The sequence below is a fragment of the Engystomops pustulosus genome, unplaced genomic scaffold (assembly GCF_040894005.1).
Source record: "Engystomops pustulosus unplaced genomic scaffold, aEngPut4.maternal MAT_SCAFFOLD_858, whole genome shotgun sequence".
Taxonomy (NCBI): domain Eukaryota; kingdom Metazoa; phylum Chordata; class Amphibia; order Anura; family Leptodactylidae; genus Engystomops; species Engystomops pustulosus.
Window position 1 is genome coordinate 6764 of NW_027285737.1, and position 17220 is coordinate 23983.

General features: G+C 54.4%; 1 protein-coding gene across 1 annotated transcript; it reads left to right on the top strand.

Annotated features, from left to right (window-relative positions):
* Positions 1 to 1012: 1012 nt before the first annotated feature.
* LOC140112557 (uncharacterized) lies at positions 1013 to 16001 on the top strand. The gene is made up of 7 exons (XM_072132535.1): positions 1013 to 1084; positions 10889 to 11263; positions 11342 to 11450; positions 11535 to 11596; positions 11796 to 11874; positions 11947 to 12855; positions 13642 to 16001. Exons 2-7 carry the CDS (start codon positions 10946 to 10948, stop codon positions 14790 to 14792), a joined length of 2628 nt encoding a protein of 875 aa, XP_071988636.1. The 5' UTR covers positions 1013 to 1084; positions 10889 to 10945; the 3' UTR covers positions 14793 to 16001.
* The last annotated feature ends 1219 nt before the right edge of the window (positions 16002 to 17220 follow it).

The following is a 17220-nucleotide window of genomic DNA, read 5'->3' on the forward strand; positions in this document are numbered from 1 at the left end:
AGCAGACACGCAGTCCCATGTAACCTCCAGCAGACACGCAGTCCCATGTAACCTCCAGCAGACACGCAGTCCCATGTAACCTCCAACAGACACCCAGTCCCATGTCAGCTCCAGCAGACACGCAGTCCCATGTAACCTCCAGCAGACACCCAGTCCCATGTCAGCTCCAGCAACCACACAGTCCCATGTAACCTACAGCTCCTGTAGCAATCCCATGTAAGCTCCATCTCCTGTAGCAGTCCCATGTAAGCTCCATTTAATGTAGCAGTCCCATGTAAGCTGCATCTCCTGTAGCAGTCCCATGTAAGCTCCATTTAATTTATCAGTCCCATGTAAGCTCCATTTAATGTATCAGTCCCATGTAAGCTGCATCTCCTGTAGCAGTCCCATGTAAACTCCATCTCCTGTAGCAGTCCCATGTAACCTCCATCTCCCGTAGCAGTCCCATTTAAGCTCCATCTCCTGTAGCAGTCCCATGTAAACTCCATCTCCTGCAGCAGTCCCATGTAACCTCCATCTCCCGTAGCAGTCCCATGTAAGCTGCATCTCCTGTAGCAGTCCCATGTAAGCTCCATCTCCTGTAGCAGTCCCATGTAAGCTAAATCTCCTGTAGTAGTCCCATGTAAGCTCCATCTCCTGTAGCAGTCCCATGTAAGCTACATCTCCTGTAGCAGTCCCATGTAAGCTCCATCTCCTGTAGCAGTCCCATGTAAGCTCCATCTCCTGTAGCAGTCCCATGTAAGCTCCATCTCCTGTAGCAGTCCCATGTAAGCTCCATCTCCTGTAGCAGTTCTCTGGCTGCTCCTCCCTCCATACACACATGTATCAGACATCACTCCTGCCCCGCCTCCTCCACGTGTCGTCACATCATCCCCACCCCCTGCATGTAAAAGGCACGCCCCTTGTCCCTCCCGAAAACACGCCCTTTCCCGTGACGTCAAACCCGCCTCCTCCACGTGCCGTCACAACATACCGACCCCCTGCATGTAAAAGAAACGCCCCTTGTCCCTCCCGAAAGCACGCCCCTTCCAGTGACGTCACGCCAGAAACATCTACAGGAAGCCGCAACAGAGATTATCCACAGGTGTGTACAGCGTCCGAGAGCGGAGAGCGGTATACATTACATGGGACTGCAGGCTGGAGGAGGAGAGGGGTGCACATTACATGGGACTGCAGGCTGGAGGAGGAGAGGGGTGTACATTACATGGGACTGCAGGCTGGAGGAGGAGAGGGGTGTACATTACATGGGACTGCAGGCTGGGAAAGGAGAGGGGTGTACATTACATGGGACTGCAGGATGGAGGGGGAGGGGGTGTACATTACATGGGACTGCAGGCTGGAGGAGGAGAGGGGTGCACATTACATGGGACTGCAGGAGGAGGAGAGGGGTATACATTACATGGGACTGCAGGCTGGAGGAGGAGAGGGGTGCACATTACATGGGACTGCAGGCTGGAGGAGGAGAGGGGTGTACATTACATGGGACTGCAGGCTGGAGGAGGAGAGGGGTGTACATTACATGGGACTGCAGGCTGGGAAAGGAGAGGGGTGTACATTACATGGGACTGCAGGATGGAGGGGGAGGGGGTGTACATTACATGGGACTGCAGGCTGGAGGAGGAGAGGGGTGTACATTACATGGGACTGCAGGCTGGAGGAGGAGAGGGGTGTACATTACATGGGACTGCAGGAGGAGGAGAGGGGTGTACATTACATGGGACTGCAGGCAGGAGGAGGAGAGGGGTGTACATTACATGGGACTGCAGGCTGGAGGAGGAGAGGGGTGTACATTACATGGGACTGCAGGCTGGAGGAGGAGAGGAGTGCACATTACATGGGACTGCAGGCTGGAGGGGGAGAGGGGTGTACATTACATGGGACTGCAGGAGGAGGAGAGGGGTGTACATTACATGGGACTGCAGGCTGGAGGAGGAGAGGGGTGTACATTACATGGGACTGCAGGCTGGAGGAGGAGAGGGGTGTACATTACATGGGTCTGCAGGAGGAGGAGAGGGGTGTACATTACATGGGACTGCAGGCTGGAGGAGGAGAGGGGTGTACATTACATGGGACTGCAGGCTGGAGGAGGAGAGGGGTGTACATTACATGGGACTGCAGGCTGGAGGAGGAGAGGAGTGCACATTACATGGGACTGCAGGCTGGAGGGGGAGAGGGTTGTACATTACATGGGACTGCAGGCTGGAGGGGGAGAGGGGTGTACATTACATGGGACTGCAGGCTGGAGGGGGAGAGGGGTGTACATTACATGGGACTGCAGGCAGGAGGAGGAGAGGGGTGTACATTACATGGGACTGCAGGCTGGAGGAGGAGAGGAGTGCACATTACATGGGACTGCAGGCTGGAGGGGGAGAGGGGTGTACATTACATGGGACTGCAGGCTGGAGGAGGAGAGGGGTGTACATTACATGGGACTGCAGGCTGGAGGAGGAGAGGAGTGCACATTACATGGGACTGCAGGCTGGAGGGGGAGAGGGTTGTACATTACATGGGACTGCAGGCTGGAGGGGGAGAGGGGTGTACATTACATGGGACTGCAGGCTGGAGGGGGAGAGGGGTGTACATTACATGGGACTGCAGGCAGGAGGAGGAGAGGGGTGTACGTTACATGGGACTGCAGGCTGGAGTGGGCGAGGGGTGTACATTACATGGGACTGCAGGCTGGAAGAGGAGAGGGGTGTACATTACATGGGACTGCAGGCTGGAGGAGGAGAGGGGTGTACATTACATGGGACTGCAGGCTGGAGGATGAGAGGGGCGTACATTACTTGGGACTGCAGGCTGGAGGAGGAGAGGGGTGTACATTACATGGGACTGCAGGCTGGAGGGGGAGAGGGGTGTACATTACATGGGACTGCAGGCTGGAGGATGAGAGGGGCGTACATTACTTGGGACTGCAGGCTGGAGGAGGAGAGGGGTGTACATTACATGGGACTGCAGGCTGGAGGGGGAGAGGGGTGTACATTACATGGGACTGCAGGCTGGAGGGGGAGAGGGGTGTACATTACATGGGACTGCAGGCTGGAGGAGGAGAGGGGTGTACATTACATGGGACTGCAGGCTGGAGAGGGAGAGGGGTGTACATTACATGGGACTGCAGGCTGGAGGAGGAGAGGGGTGTACATTACATGGGGCTGCAGGCTGGAGGTGGAGAGGGGTGTACATTACATGGGACTGCAGGCTGGAGGAGGAGAGGGGTGTACATTACATGGGACTGCAGGCTGGAGGAGGAGGGGTTGTACATTACATGGGACTGCAGGCTGGAGGGAGGAGAGGGGTGTACATTACATGGGGCTGCAGGCTGGAGGAGGAGGGGTTGTACATTACATGGGACTGCAGGCTGGAGGGAGGAGAGGGGTGTACATTACATGGGGCTGCAGGCTGGAGGAGGAGAGGGGTGTACATTACATGGGACTTCAGGCTGGAGGAGGAGAGGGGTGTACATTACATGGGACTGCAGGCTGGAGGAGGAGATGGGTGTACATTACATGGGACTGCAGGCTGGAGGAGGAGAGGGGTGTACATTACATGGGACTGCAGGCTGGAGTGGGAGAGGGGTGTACATTACATGGGACTGCATGCTGGAGTAGGAGAGGAGTGTACATTACATGGGACTGCAGGCTGGAGGAGGAGAGGGGTGTACATTACATGGGACTGCAGGCTGGAGGGGGAGAGGGGTGTACATTACATGGGACTGCAGGCTGGAGGAGGAGAGGGGTGTACATTACATGGGACTGCAGGCTGGAGGGGGAGAGGGGTGTACATTACATGGGACTGCAGGCTGGAGGGGGAGAGGGGTGTACATTACATGGGACTGCAGGCTGGCGGAGGAGAGGGGTGTACATTACATGGGACTGCAGGGTGGAGGAGGAGAGGGCTGTACATTACATGGGACTGCAGGGTGGAGGAGGAGAGGGATGTACATTACATGGGACTGCAGGCTGGAGGAGGAGAGGGGTGTACATTACATGGGACTGCAGGCTGGAGGAGGAGAGGGGTGTACATTACATGGGACTGCAGGCTGTAGGAGGAGGGGGTTGTACATTACATGGGACTGCAGGCTGGAGGAGGAGAGGGGTGTACATTACATGGGACTGCAGGCTGGAGGAGGAGAGGGGTGTACATTACATGGGACTGCAGGCTGGAGGGGGAGAGGGTTGTACATTACATGGGACTGCAGGCTGGAGGAGGAGAGGGGTGTACATTACATGGGACTGCAGGCTGGAGGAGGAGAGGGGTGTACATTACATGGGACTTCAGGCTGGAGGAGGAGAGGGGTGTACATTACATGGGACTGCAGGCTGGAGGAGGAGATGGGTGTACATTACATGGGACTGCAGGCTGGAGGAGGAGAGGGGTGTACATTACATGGGACTGCAGGCTGGAGTGGGAGAGGGGTGTACATTACATGGGACTGCATGCTGGAGTAGGAGAGGAGTGTACATTACATGGGACTGCAGGCTGGAGGAGGAGATGGGTGTACATTACATGGGACTGCAGGCTGGAGGAGGAGAGGGGTGTACATTACATGGGAGTGCAGGCTGGAGGAGGAGAGGGGTGTACATTACATGGGACTGCAGGCTGGAGGAGGAGAGGGGTGTACATTACATGGGACTGCAGGCTGGAGGAGGAGAGGGGTGTACATTACATGGGACTGCAGGCTGGAGGAGGAGAGGGGTGTACATTACATGGGACTGCAGGCTGGAGGAGGAGAGGGATGTACATTACATGGGACTGCAGGCTGGAGGAGGAGATGGATGTACATTACATGGGACTGCAGGTTGGAGGAGGAAAGGGGTGTACATTACATGGGACTGCAGGCTGAAGGGAGGAGAGGGGGGGACATGACATGGGACTGCACATGGCGGGGGGTACATTACATGGGACTGCACATGGCGGGGGGTACATTACATGGGACTGCACATGGCGGGTGGTACATTACATGGGACTGCACATGGTGGGGGGTACATTACATGGGACTGCACATGGTGGGGGGTACATTACATAGGACTGCACATGGTGGGGGGTACATTACATGGGACTGCACATGGGGGGGTACATTACATGGGGGGGGTACATTACATGGGACTGAAGGATGGAGGGGGAGGGGGTGTACATTACATGGGACTGCAGGCTGGAGGAGGAGAGGGGTGTACATTACATGGGACTGCAGGCTGGAGGAGGAGAGGGGTGCACATTACATGGGACTGCAGGCTGGAGGAGGAGAGGGGTGTACATTACATGGGACTGCAGGCTGGAGGAGGAGAGGGGTGTACATTACATGGGACTGCAGGCTGGGAAAGGAGAGGGGTGTACATTACATGGGACTGCAGGATGGAGGGGGAGGGGGTGTACATTACATGGGACTGCAGGCTGGAGGAGTAGAGGGGTGTACATTACATGGGACTGCAGGCTGGAGGAGGAGAGGGGTGCACATTACATGGGACTGCAGGAGGAGGAGAGGGGTATACATTACATGGGACTGCAGGCTGGAGGAGGAGAGGGGTGCACATTACATGGGACTGCAGGCTGGAGGAGGAGAGGGGTGTACATTACATGGGACTGCAGGCTGGAGGAGGAGAGGGGTGTACATTACATGGGACTGCAGGCTGGGAAAGGAGAGGGGTGTACATTACATGGGACTGCAGGATGGAGGGGGAGGGGGTGTACATTACATGGGACTGCAGGCTGGAGGAGGAGAGGGGTGTACATTACATGGGACTGCAGGCTGGAGGAGGAGAGGGGTGTACATTACATGGGACTGCAGGAGGAGGAGAGGGGTGTACATTACATGGGACTGCAGGCAGGAGGAGGAGAGGGGTGTACATTACATGGGACTGCAGGCTGGAGGAGGAGAGGGGTGCACATTACATGGGACTGCAGGCTGGAGGAGGAGAGGGGTGTACATTACATGGGACTGCAGGCTGGAGGAGGAGAGGGGTGTACATTACATGGGACTGCAGGCTGGGAAAGGAGAGGGGTGTACATTACATGGGACTGCAGGATGGAGGGGGAGGGGGTGTACATTACATGGGACTGCAGGCTGGAGGAGGAGAGGGGTGTACATTACATGGGACTGCAGGCTGGAGGAGGAGAGGGGTGCACATTACATGGGACTGCAGGAGGAGGAGAGGGGTGTACATTACATGGGACTGCAGGCTGGAGGAGGAGAGGGGTGCACATTACATGGGACTGCAGGCTGGAGGAGGAGAGGGGTGTACATTACATGGGACTGCAGGCTGGAGGAGGAGAGGGGTGTACATTACATGGGACTGCAGGCTGGGAAAGGAGAGGGGTGTACATTACATGGGACTGCAGGATGGAGGGGGAGGGGGTGTACATTACATGGGACTGCAGGCTGGAGGAGGAGAGGGGTGTACATTACATGGGACTGCAGGCTGGAGGAGGAGAGGGGTGTACATTACATGGGACTGCAGGAGGAGGAGAGGGGTGTACATTACATGGGACTGCAGGCAGGAGGAGGAGAGGGGTGTACATTACATGGGACTGCAGGCTGGAGGAGGAGAGGGGTGTACATTACATGGGACTGCAGGCTGGAGGAGGAGAGGAGTGCACATTACATGGGACTGCAGGCTGGAGGGGGAGAGGGGTGTACATTACATGGGACTGCAGGAGGAGGAGAGGGGTGTACATTACATGGGACTGCAGGCTGGAGGAGGAGAGGGGTGTACATTACATGGGACTGCAGGCTGGAGGAGGAGAGGGGTGTACATTACATGGGTCTGCAGGAGGAGGAGAGGGGTGTACATTACATGGGACTGCAGGCTGGAGGAGGAGAGGGGTGTACATTACATGGGACTGCAGGCTGGAGGAGGAGAGGGGTGTACATTACATGGGACTGCAGGCTGGAGGAGGAGAGGAGTGCACATTACATGGGACTGCAGGCTGGAGGGGGAGAGGGTTGTACATTACATGGGACTGCAGGCTGGAGGGGGAGAGGGGTGTACATTACATGGGACTGCAGGCTGGAGGGGGAGAGGGGTGTACATTACATGGGACTGCAGGCAGGAGGAGGAGAGGGGTGTACGTTACATGGGACTGCAGGCTGGAGTGGGCGAGGGGTGTACATTACATGGGACTGCAGGCTGGAAGAGGAGAGGGGTGTACATTACATGGGACTGCAGGCTGGAGGAGGAGAGGGGTGTACATTACATGGGACTGCAGGCTGGAGGATGAGAGGGGCGTACATTACTTGGGACTGCAGGCTGGAGGAGGAGAGGGGTGTACATTACATGGGACTGCAGGCTGGAGGGGGAGAGGGGTGTACATTACATGGGACTGCAGGCTGGAGGATGAGAGGGGCGTACATTACTTGGGACTGCAGGCTGGAGGAGGAGAGGGGTGTACATTACATGGGACTGCAGGCTGGAGGGGGAGAGGGGTGTACATTACATGGGACTGCAGGCTGGAGGGGGAGAGGGGTGTACATTACATGGGACTGCAGGCTGGAGGAGGAGAGGGGTGTACATTACATGGGACTGCAGGCTGGAGAGGGAGAGGGGTGTACATTACATGGGACTGCAGGCTGGAGGAGGAGAGGGGTGTACATTACATGGGGCTGCAGGCTGGAGGTGGAGAGGGGTGTACATTACATGGGACTGCAGGCTGGAGGAGGAGAGGGGTGTACATTACATGGGACTGCAGGCTGGAGGAGGAGGGGTTGTACATTACATGGGACTGCAGGCTGGAGGGAGGAGAGGGGTGTACATTACATGGGGCTGCAGGCTGGAGGAGGAGGGGTTGTACATTACATGGGACTGCAGGCTGGAGGGAGGAGAGGGGTGTACATTACATGGGGCTGCAGGCTGGAGGAGGAGAGGGGTGTACATTACATGGGACTTCAGGCTGGAGGAGGAGAGGGGTGTACATTACATGGGACTGCAGGCTGGAGGAGGAGATGGGTGTACATTACATGGGACTGCAGGCTGGAGGAGGAGAGGGGTGTACATTACATGGGACTGCAGGCTGGAGTGGGAGAGGGGTGTACATTACATGGGACTGCATGCTGGAGTAGGAGAGGAGTGTACATTACATGGGACTGCAGGCTGGAGGAGGAGAGGGGTGTACATTACATGGGACTGCAGGCTGGAGGGGGAGAGGGGTGTACATTACATGGGACTGCAGGCTGGAGGAGGAGAGGGGTGTACATTACATGGGACTGCAGGCTGGAGGGGGAGAGGGGTGTACATTACATGGGACTGCAGGCTGGAGGGGGAGAGGGGTGTACATTACATGGGACTGCAGGCTGGCGGAGGAGAGGGGTGTACATTACATGGGACTGCAGGGTGGAGGAGGAGAGGGCTGTACATTACATGGGACTGCAGGGTGGAGGAGGAGAGGGATGTACATTACATGGGACTGCAGGCTGGAGGAGGAGAGGGGTGTACATTACATGGGACTGCAGGCTGGAGGAGGAGAGGGGTGTACATTACATGGGACTGCAGGCTGTAGGAGGAGGGGGTTGTACATTACATGGGACTGCAGGCTGGAGGAGGAGAGGGGTGTACATTACATGGGACTGCAGGCTGGAGGAGGAGAGGGGTGTACATTACATGGGACTGCAGGCTGGAGGGGGAGAGGGTTGTACATTACATGGGACTGCAGGCTGGAGGAGGAGAGGGGTGTACATTACATGGGACTGCAGGCTGGAGGAGGAGAGGGGTGTACATTACATGGGACTTCAGGCTGGAGGAGGAGAGGGGTGTACATTACATGGGACTGCAGGCTGGAGGAGGAGATGGGTGTACATTACATGGGACTGCAGGCTGGAGGAGGAGAGGGGTGTACATTACATGGGACTGCAGGCTGGAGTGGGAGAGGGGTGTACATTACATGGGACTGCATGCTGGAGTAGGAGAGGAGTGTACATTACATGGGACTGCAGGCTGGAGGAGGAGATGGGTGTACATTACATGGGACTGCAGGCTGGAGGAGGAGAGGGGTGTACATTACATGGGAGTGCAGGCTGGAGGAGGAGAGGGGTGTACATTACATGGGACTGCAGGCTGGAGGAGGAGAGGGGTGTACATTACATGGGACTGCAGGCTGGAGGAGGAGAGGGGTGTACATTACATGGGACTGCAGGCTGGAGGAGGAGAGGGGTGTACATTACATGGGACTGCAGGCTGGAGGAGGAGAGGGATGTACATTACATGGGACTGCAGGCTGGAGGAGGAGATGGATGTACATTACATGGGACTGCAGGCTGGAGGAGGAAAGGGGTGTACATTACATGGGACTGCAGGCTGAAGGGAGGAGAGGGGGGGACATGACATGGGACTGCACATGGCGGGGGGTACATTACATGGGACTGCACATGGCGGGGGGTACATTACATGGGACTGCACATGGCGGGTGGTACATTACATGGGACTGCACATGGTGGGGGGTACATTACATGGGACTGCACATGGTGGGGGGTACATTACATAGGACTGCACATGGTGGGGGGTACATTACATGGGACTGCACATGGGGGGGTACATTACATGGGGGGGTACATTACATGGGACTGAAGGATGGAGGGGGAGGGGGTGTACATTACATGGGACTGCAGGCTGGAGGAGGAGAGGGGTGTACATTACATGGGACTGCAGGCTGGAGGGGGAGAGGGGTGTACATTACATGGGACTGCAGGCTGGAGGAGGAGAGGGGTGTACATTACCTGGGAGTGCAGGCTGGAGGAGGAGAGGGGTGTACATTACATGGGACTGCAGGCTGGAAGAGGAGAGGGGTGTACATTACATGGGACTGCAGGCTGGAGGAGGAGAGGGGTGTACATTACATGGGACTGCAGGCTGGAGGAGGAGAGGGGTGTACATTACATGGGACTGCAGGCTGGAGGAGGAGAGGGGTGTACATTGCATGGGACTGCAGGCTGGAGGAGGAGAGGGGTGTACATTACATGGGACTGCAGGCTGGAGGAGGAGAGGGGTGTACATTACATGGGACTGCAGGCTGGAGGAGGAGAGGGGTGTACATTGCATGGGACTGCAGGCTGGAGGAGGAGAGGGGTGTACATTACATGGGACTGCAGGCTGGAGGAGGAGAGGGGTGTACATTACATGGGAATACAGGCTGGAGGAGGAGAGGGGTGTACATTACATGGGACTGGAGGAGGAGAGGGGTGTACATTACATGGGGCTGCAGGCTGGAGGAGGAGAGGGGTGTACATTACATGGGACTGCATGCTGGAGTAGGAAAGGGGTGTACATTACATGGGACTGCAGGCTGGAGGAGGAGAGGGGTGTACATTACATGGGACTGCAGGCTGGAGGAGGAGAGGGGTGTACATTACATGGGACTGCAGGCTGGAGGGGAAGAGGGTGTACATTACATGGGACTGCAGGCTGGAGGAGGAGAGGGGTGTACATTACATGGGACTGCAGGCTGGAGGGGGAGAGGGGTGTACATTACATGGGACTGCAGGCTGGAGGAGGAGAGGGGTGTACATTACATGGGACTGCAGGCTGGAGGAGGAGATGGGTGTACATTACATGGGACTGCAGGCTGGAGGAGAGGGGTGTACATTACATGGGACTGCAGGCTGGAGGAGGAGAGGGGTGTACATTACATGGGACTGCAGGCTGGAGGAGGAGAGGGTGTACATTACATGGGACTGCACATGGCGGGGGGGACATTACATGGGACTGCACATGGCGGGGGGGACATTACATGGGACTGCACATGGCGGGGGGGACATTACATGGGGCTGCACATGGCGGGGGGGACATTACATGGGGCTGCACATGGCGGGGGGGACATTACATGGGACTGCACATGGCGGGGGGGACACTACATCTTCCCTGTAATCTCCTCCGGTCTCTGGATTTCTCTTCTTCCTCCTCAGGTTCTTACAATCCAGAATCTTCTATATCGGAGAATATTCCGGAGCGACTCATCCAGGATGGAGAGAGGGGGGGACAAGATGGCGGAGAGCGTCCTGCGCCTCACCCTAGAGATCCTGTACCGGCTGACAGGAGAGGTGAGAGCCCCCCATATCATGTGGTGGTGGGGGATGGGACATGGATGTGGGGATATTATCCCGCTGTCTCCCCATAACCAGGATTACACATTAGTGAAGAAGACGTCTAGTGAGCGCTGTCCGGCCCCTGTGTATGAAGAATGGGGGGGACCCCTGCGCCCCATCCCCCGGCCTCACCCCCTGATACATGACCAGATCCTAGAACTGACCATGAAGATGACGGAGCTGCTGACTGGAGAGGTGACACTGCTGGGAATGCTGGGACATGATCCAGTAATGGAGGCTCCGGGGGATGACTGTAGCCATTGTGTGTGTCAGGTTCCTATAAGGTGTCAGGATGTGGCCGTCTATTTCTCCATGGAGGAGTGGGAGTATGTAGAAGGACACAAGGAGCGCTACCAGGAGCCGCGGAGCCTTGCATCACCAGGTAATAGACAGGACTATAGACACGTGTCCCCTCTGTATTATCTGTATATATAATACATATAGTCTGTGTATGTGATCCCTACAGTCCCTCCATCCAGGGAGAGCAGATCCCCGGAGAGATGTCCCCGTCCTGCACAGGAGGATCAGGTAGGTGGAGATGTCTCTCCCTATGAGCTGTAGACGGCTGTCACCTCCTGCTCCTCAGTATTAGATGTCTTCTCCTGGAGGATGGAGCATAGACATGACATGTGCTCTGGATCTTCTCCATGTTCCTCAGAGATAAGTAGCGCTGGATTCCCGGCCTCTTCTCCAGCATCTTCTGACTATTAGAATATTTGTTTCTCAGCTTCTGGATGAGGAGAAAGATGTGGACATTATCGGTGCAGCCATAAAAGAAGAGACGTGTGTGAGGGATGAGGAGGAGTGTGAGGAGGACGCCCCCCCGGCACATGTCCCCCCAGGTGAGGAGGACGCCCCCCCGGCACATGTCCCCCCAGGTGAGGAGGACGCCCCGGCACGTGTCCCCCCAGGTAAGGAGTGTGAGGAGGACGCCCCGGCACGTGTCCCCCCAGGTGAGGAGTGTGAGGAGGACGCCCCGGCACATGTCACCACAGGTGAGGAGTGTGAGGAGGACGCCCCCCCGGCACGTGTCCCCCCAGGTGAGGAGTGTGAGGAGGACGCCCCGGCACGTGTCCCCCCAGATGAGGAGTGTGAGGAGGACGCCCCGGCACGTGTCCCCCCAGGTGAGGAGTGTGAGGAGGACGCCCCGGCACGTGTCCCCCCAGGTGAGGAGTGTGAGGAGGACGCCCCGGCACGTGTCCCCCCAGGTGAGGAGTGTGAGGAGGATGCCCCGGCACGTGTCCCCCCAGGTGATGAGTGTGAGGAGGACGCCCCGGCACGTGTCCCCCCAGGTGAGGAGTGTGAGGAGGACGCCCCGGCACATGTCCCCCCAGGTGAGGAGTATGAGGAGGACGCCACGGCACGTGTCCCCCCAGGTGAGGAGTGTGAGGAGGACGCCCCGGCACGTGTCCCCCCAGGTGAGGAGTATGAGGAGGACGCCACGGCACGTGTCCCCCCAGGTGAGGAGTGTGAGGAGGACGCCCCAGCAAGTGTCCCCCCAGGTGAGGAGTGTGAGGAGGACGCCCCGGCAAGTGTCCCCCCAGGTGAGGAGTGTGAGGAGGACGCCCCGGCACATGTATCCCCAGGTGAGGAGTGTGAGGAGGACGCCCCGGCACGTGTCCCCCCAGGTGAGGAGTGTGAGGAGGACGCCCCGGCACGTGTCCCCCCAGGTGAGGAGTGTGAGGAGGACGCCCCGGCACGTGTCCCCCCAGGTGAGGAGTGTGAGGAGGACGCCCCGGCACGTGTCCCCCCAGGTGAGGAGGACGCCCCGGCACATGTCCCCCCAGGTGAGGAGTCACCGCTCACAGAGGAGAGCAGGTGACAGGAGATGGAAGGACGAGTCTCCAGGGTTTGGGATCTTCTCCTAGTTTAATGTTCCTCACACTAATCCCTGGCCGCAGCCTCTTCATACAGGACATTACTGCCCCCTCCTCCCCTCTAGGTCATGCAGCCAACGGGGGACATGGGAGGGGTCCTGAGGTCGCTGTCTCGCTTATCTCCTGGGAATCTGGAGGTCACTGCCGGGAGATCACCAGGTGCCTCCTCATGGAGCAGTTTTCCGGGCAGCGACCGCTGATCCGACTGCACCAAACACATCAGCGCCTCCTGCTGGAGGGACAGGATCCGAGTATAGACAGAGGGCGGACCGCACAGGTCCGGGGTCACAGTGTGGGGACAGGACAAGCAGCACAAGAGTCCAGGACCTAGTACAAAGCCACAATCTGAGATGAAACATGGAGGAATCTCCTCACCATTACAGGAAGCAGCGGAGCTCAGAACGTTCTGCTCCGGCTCCTTCCTGTAACTGCCCCACAGAGACCTGAGATATAAAGTTGGAGAGTTTCTTAAAGACCCATCACCTCTGTAGGCCGGGAACGCAGCGTATTGCCCCACGTCCAGTATAAACAGTGTAGAGACAGGGGGAGGATGGGGCAGATGTGGTCAGATGGGTCTCCGTGTTCTAATGATGGACGGCAATGTCTTGTCTCCTTTGAGTTGCTTAATAATTTACCTACAAGTCTTCCACATTGTATTTATTTTTACTTGTTTTACATTATATTATTTTTTGTCAGATAACTATACGAGGAGCTCAGAGGAACATCTGATGTCTTCTGCCTGTAATGATCCTGGTACCACACAAGATACATATGAAGCGCAGACCATGACCCTGGATATACCCCCAGCCCCTCACAGGGAAGACCCCTCATCTATTGTATGTCAAGAATGTGGTAAATCGTTTACTCACAAGCAAAATTTTCTTCGACATCAGAGAATCCACACAGGAGAGAAGCCTTTTTCATGTTCGGAATGTGGGAAGTGTTTTATCCAGAAAGCGGGTCTCATTGAACATCAAACAATTCACACAGGGACAAAGCCATATTCCTGCTCTAAATGTGAAAAACATTTTAATAGGAAATACCATCTTGTTTTACATCAGAGAACTCACACAGGGGAGAAGCCCTATTCATGCTCACAGTGTAGCGAGTGTTTTACCACCAAATATTATCTCAATAGACATCAGAGTCTTCACACAGGGGAGAAGCCGTATTCATGTTCAGAATGTGGGAAATGTTTTTACCAGAAATCACACTTGGATACACATCTTAAAATTCACTCAGGGGAGAAACCATTTTCATGTTCGGAGTGTAGCAAATGTTTTTATATAAAAGAGGCTCTTGTAAGACATCAGAGAACTCACACAGGGGAGAAGCCATTCTCATGTTCAGAATGTGGGAAATGTTATACTCAGAAAGCGGGTCTTATTGAACATCAAAAAATTCACACAGGGGCAAAGCCATATTCCTGCCCCAAATGCGAAAAACATTTTACTAGGAAATCCTATCTTGTTTCACATCAGAGAATTCACACAGGGGAGAAGCCGTATTCCTGCAATCAATGTGGGAAATGTTTTACCACCAAATATTATCTCAATGGACATAAGAGACTTCACACAGAAGATCGACCATTTTCATGCTCGGAGTGTAGCAAATGTTTTTATATAAAAGCGGATCTTGTAAGACATCAGAGAACTCACACAGGAGAGAAACCATTTTCATGCTCAGAATGTGGGAAATGTTATACTCAGAAAACAAGTCTCGCTATTCATCAGAGAACTCACACAGGAGAGCAACCATTTGTATGCTCAGAATGTGGGAAATGTTTTACCAAGAAATCAAATCTTGTTCAACACCAGAGAACTCACACAGGGGGGAAGCCAATCTAGTGCTCAGAATGTGGGATAATGTGTTCCCTAGAGTTTTCCCAAGTCTTGGTTAGACAGAAAATTCACACATGACAGTCAGCATTTTCTTTTTTTAAAAGTTTTTTTAAAAAATGGTTCAGCCTCTGTGTCATTGGAGTATGAGGTCCGCTTATAGTAACCAGCGCTGTGTGTATGAGCCCATGGAAATACATGGGGCCGCGTGAAATCTGCAATCGCCAATAAACATCTGGGATCCTACTTCTAATGTTATGGATATTACTAACAATCGCAACCAACCTTCGTACCTTAGAGGTACCCTGTAGTCCAATAATATATCTGAGAATCTGAGCCCATGGATTCTTTGTGTCCACATTATATAATATATATTTGTTTATTAATATCCAATTTGGAGCAGAGATCAATACAAATCAATAAGATCAAAGATAAAGTAAACTTCCTGCTGAGAAGGAATGTAGAGAAAGGTGTCCGGTCATGTAACATGGCAAAAAAATTACCTGCCTTCTCACAAAATCCAGGGGTCTCCCCAAAATTCACAGGTCATTATCCAACCCCCAGGGAGCCCTGTAGTCGCCGGAGTTGGCTGAGTGACTGAACAACTTTCTTCAGCGGCCAAGCGTCAGTCACTGTCAATTATGACCCCGAAACGCGTTGTGTTTTCGAGTTAATAAAACATTACGAGAATCCTACGACCTCCTGACTTCCTGTGTTTGATCTAGACGGGTGCGATCTGTCGACTTGTCCTAAGGCAGCACCTATCAGTTATGAAGCCGAAATGCCTGATAGTAACACGTCCTATTTCGGGAGCCTCACTCTTACTCTTTCCTCCAGTATATTTTTCGTAGGATACTCTATGAGCGCTCTTCTCGCCCCCTCTCCTGCCTCGCTACTTGTCCTTTATTCTATTGAATAATACAATCAAACTGACGGTGCAGCAGTGCGGGCGCCTGCACTTATACAAACATCTAGCGTATTTTGAGGATAATGATGTGTTTTCTACAGAAAACCTCTTTGCTGGGAACATCCACCTGTATCACCGTATTGTGGACGACCATTTCATCGAAGGGTCGGGAATAGAAGAAAGTTTTTCCCAGTCCCTGACATATTTAAATACAATGAACATGTAATCTACATCCAAGTTCAGAGATGGAGAAATGCATTTTCCTAGATGTAAAAGAGAAAATACAAAATAATAAAATCCTCCGTGTAGAAAAAAAAAACACATGGAATTCATTCATTTTTACATTTTTCTAGGTACCATCCAGAACATGTAAAAAAAATAGACGTTCCCTAAGGACGATTTCTACGATTAAGGCTACATTCACACACATGTATGGGGGACGTTTCACCAGTAATTCTGTTTCCATTAGTCCATCGTGATGGCCCAACCTGGAGGATGCCCCTTGACCTCTGTAGGGACAGGAAGAAGAGAGGATACAACTTAATTTTTATTCAGTATGATATAGCAGCACATACATGGTACAACAAACAAGGGAGGGTAATAAGCATGCCGTCATGGTGGACCAATGGAAACAGAACTACCGGTGAGTACTAATTCCCCATTTCCATGATGGTCCAACCTGGAGATTTACAAAATAAGTAGCCAAGATAGTGGAGGACTACAGCTTGTAGCACCTTACTACCAAAGGGCAGGTCCTGGGAGCTGGGCAAGTCAAAGTGGTAATGGTGGAAGGGGATGACCAGGTTGCGGCCTTGCATACTTGCTGACCTGGCACGGTTGGAGTGTGCTTTAATGTTGGGAGGAACTGATTTCCCCTGTTCCATATAACGGAATGCAATAGCAGATCAAAGCCATCTTGCGATGGTCGTCTTGGACACCTTCCTTCACTTGTTCTTTCCCTGAAATTAAAGAGGACCTGTCACCTAAAATTTCGGCACTAGGAGATGTTACTAAAGTGCACAGCTCCTAGTGCTTGAACAAACGCCGCAGTGTTAGAGTGATAGCGTTACCGGAAACCTCCAGTAACACTATCTAACACTGCGGTGGGGTACAATGTAATCATCGGACCGCTCGCAAAGCGGTCTGATGTATTCATGAGGGGGCGTGGATAGGGGGCGGTGACTGCCGCATGACGCGTCGTAGTCACCGCTGGCCTATGGAGCAAGCGGGGCAGTCCGGGGAAAAGGCAGCGCCTCAGACAATCCCCTCATGAATACATCGTATAGCTTTGCAGTGGTCCGACGATTACACTGTACCCCACCGCAGTGTTAGATACCCTTACCGGATGGCTCTTTAATAGATATAGCCTGAACTCTCCCAATCTCCCAGCTGAGGTGACTGCTATCAGTAATGATGTTTTGAAAGTTACATCTCGGATGTTGGCGTTTTCTATAGCCTCATACGCATCCTTACAGAGGGCGTCAAGCAGGATAGTGAGATCCCAGGTTGGCACCTGCCTGAGCATTTGGG

What these genes read in the sequence shown, in the direction of transcription:
- LOC140112557 (XM_072132535.1), top strand. Translation starts at nt 10,946, where the DNA reads ATGGAGAGAGGGGGGGACAAGATGGCGGAGAGCGTCCTGCGCCTCACC. An exon ending in GTCCTGCACAGGAGGATCAG is followed by an intron (nt 11,597 to 11,795) that starts GTAGGTGGAGAT and finishes TTTGTTTCTCAG; the next exon opens with CTTCTGGATGAGGAGAAAGA. An exon ending in TGTGAGGGATGAGGAGGAGT is followed by an intron (nt 11,875 to 11,946) that starts GTGAGGAGGACG and finishes ATGTCCCCCCAG; the next exon opens with GTGAGGAGGACGCCCCGGCA.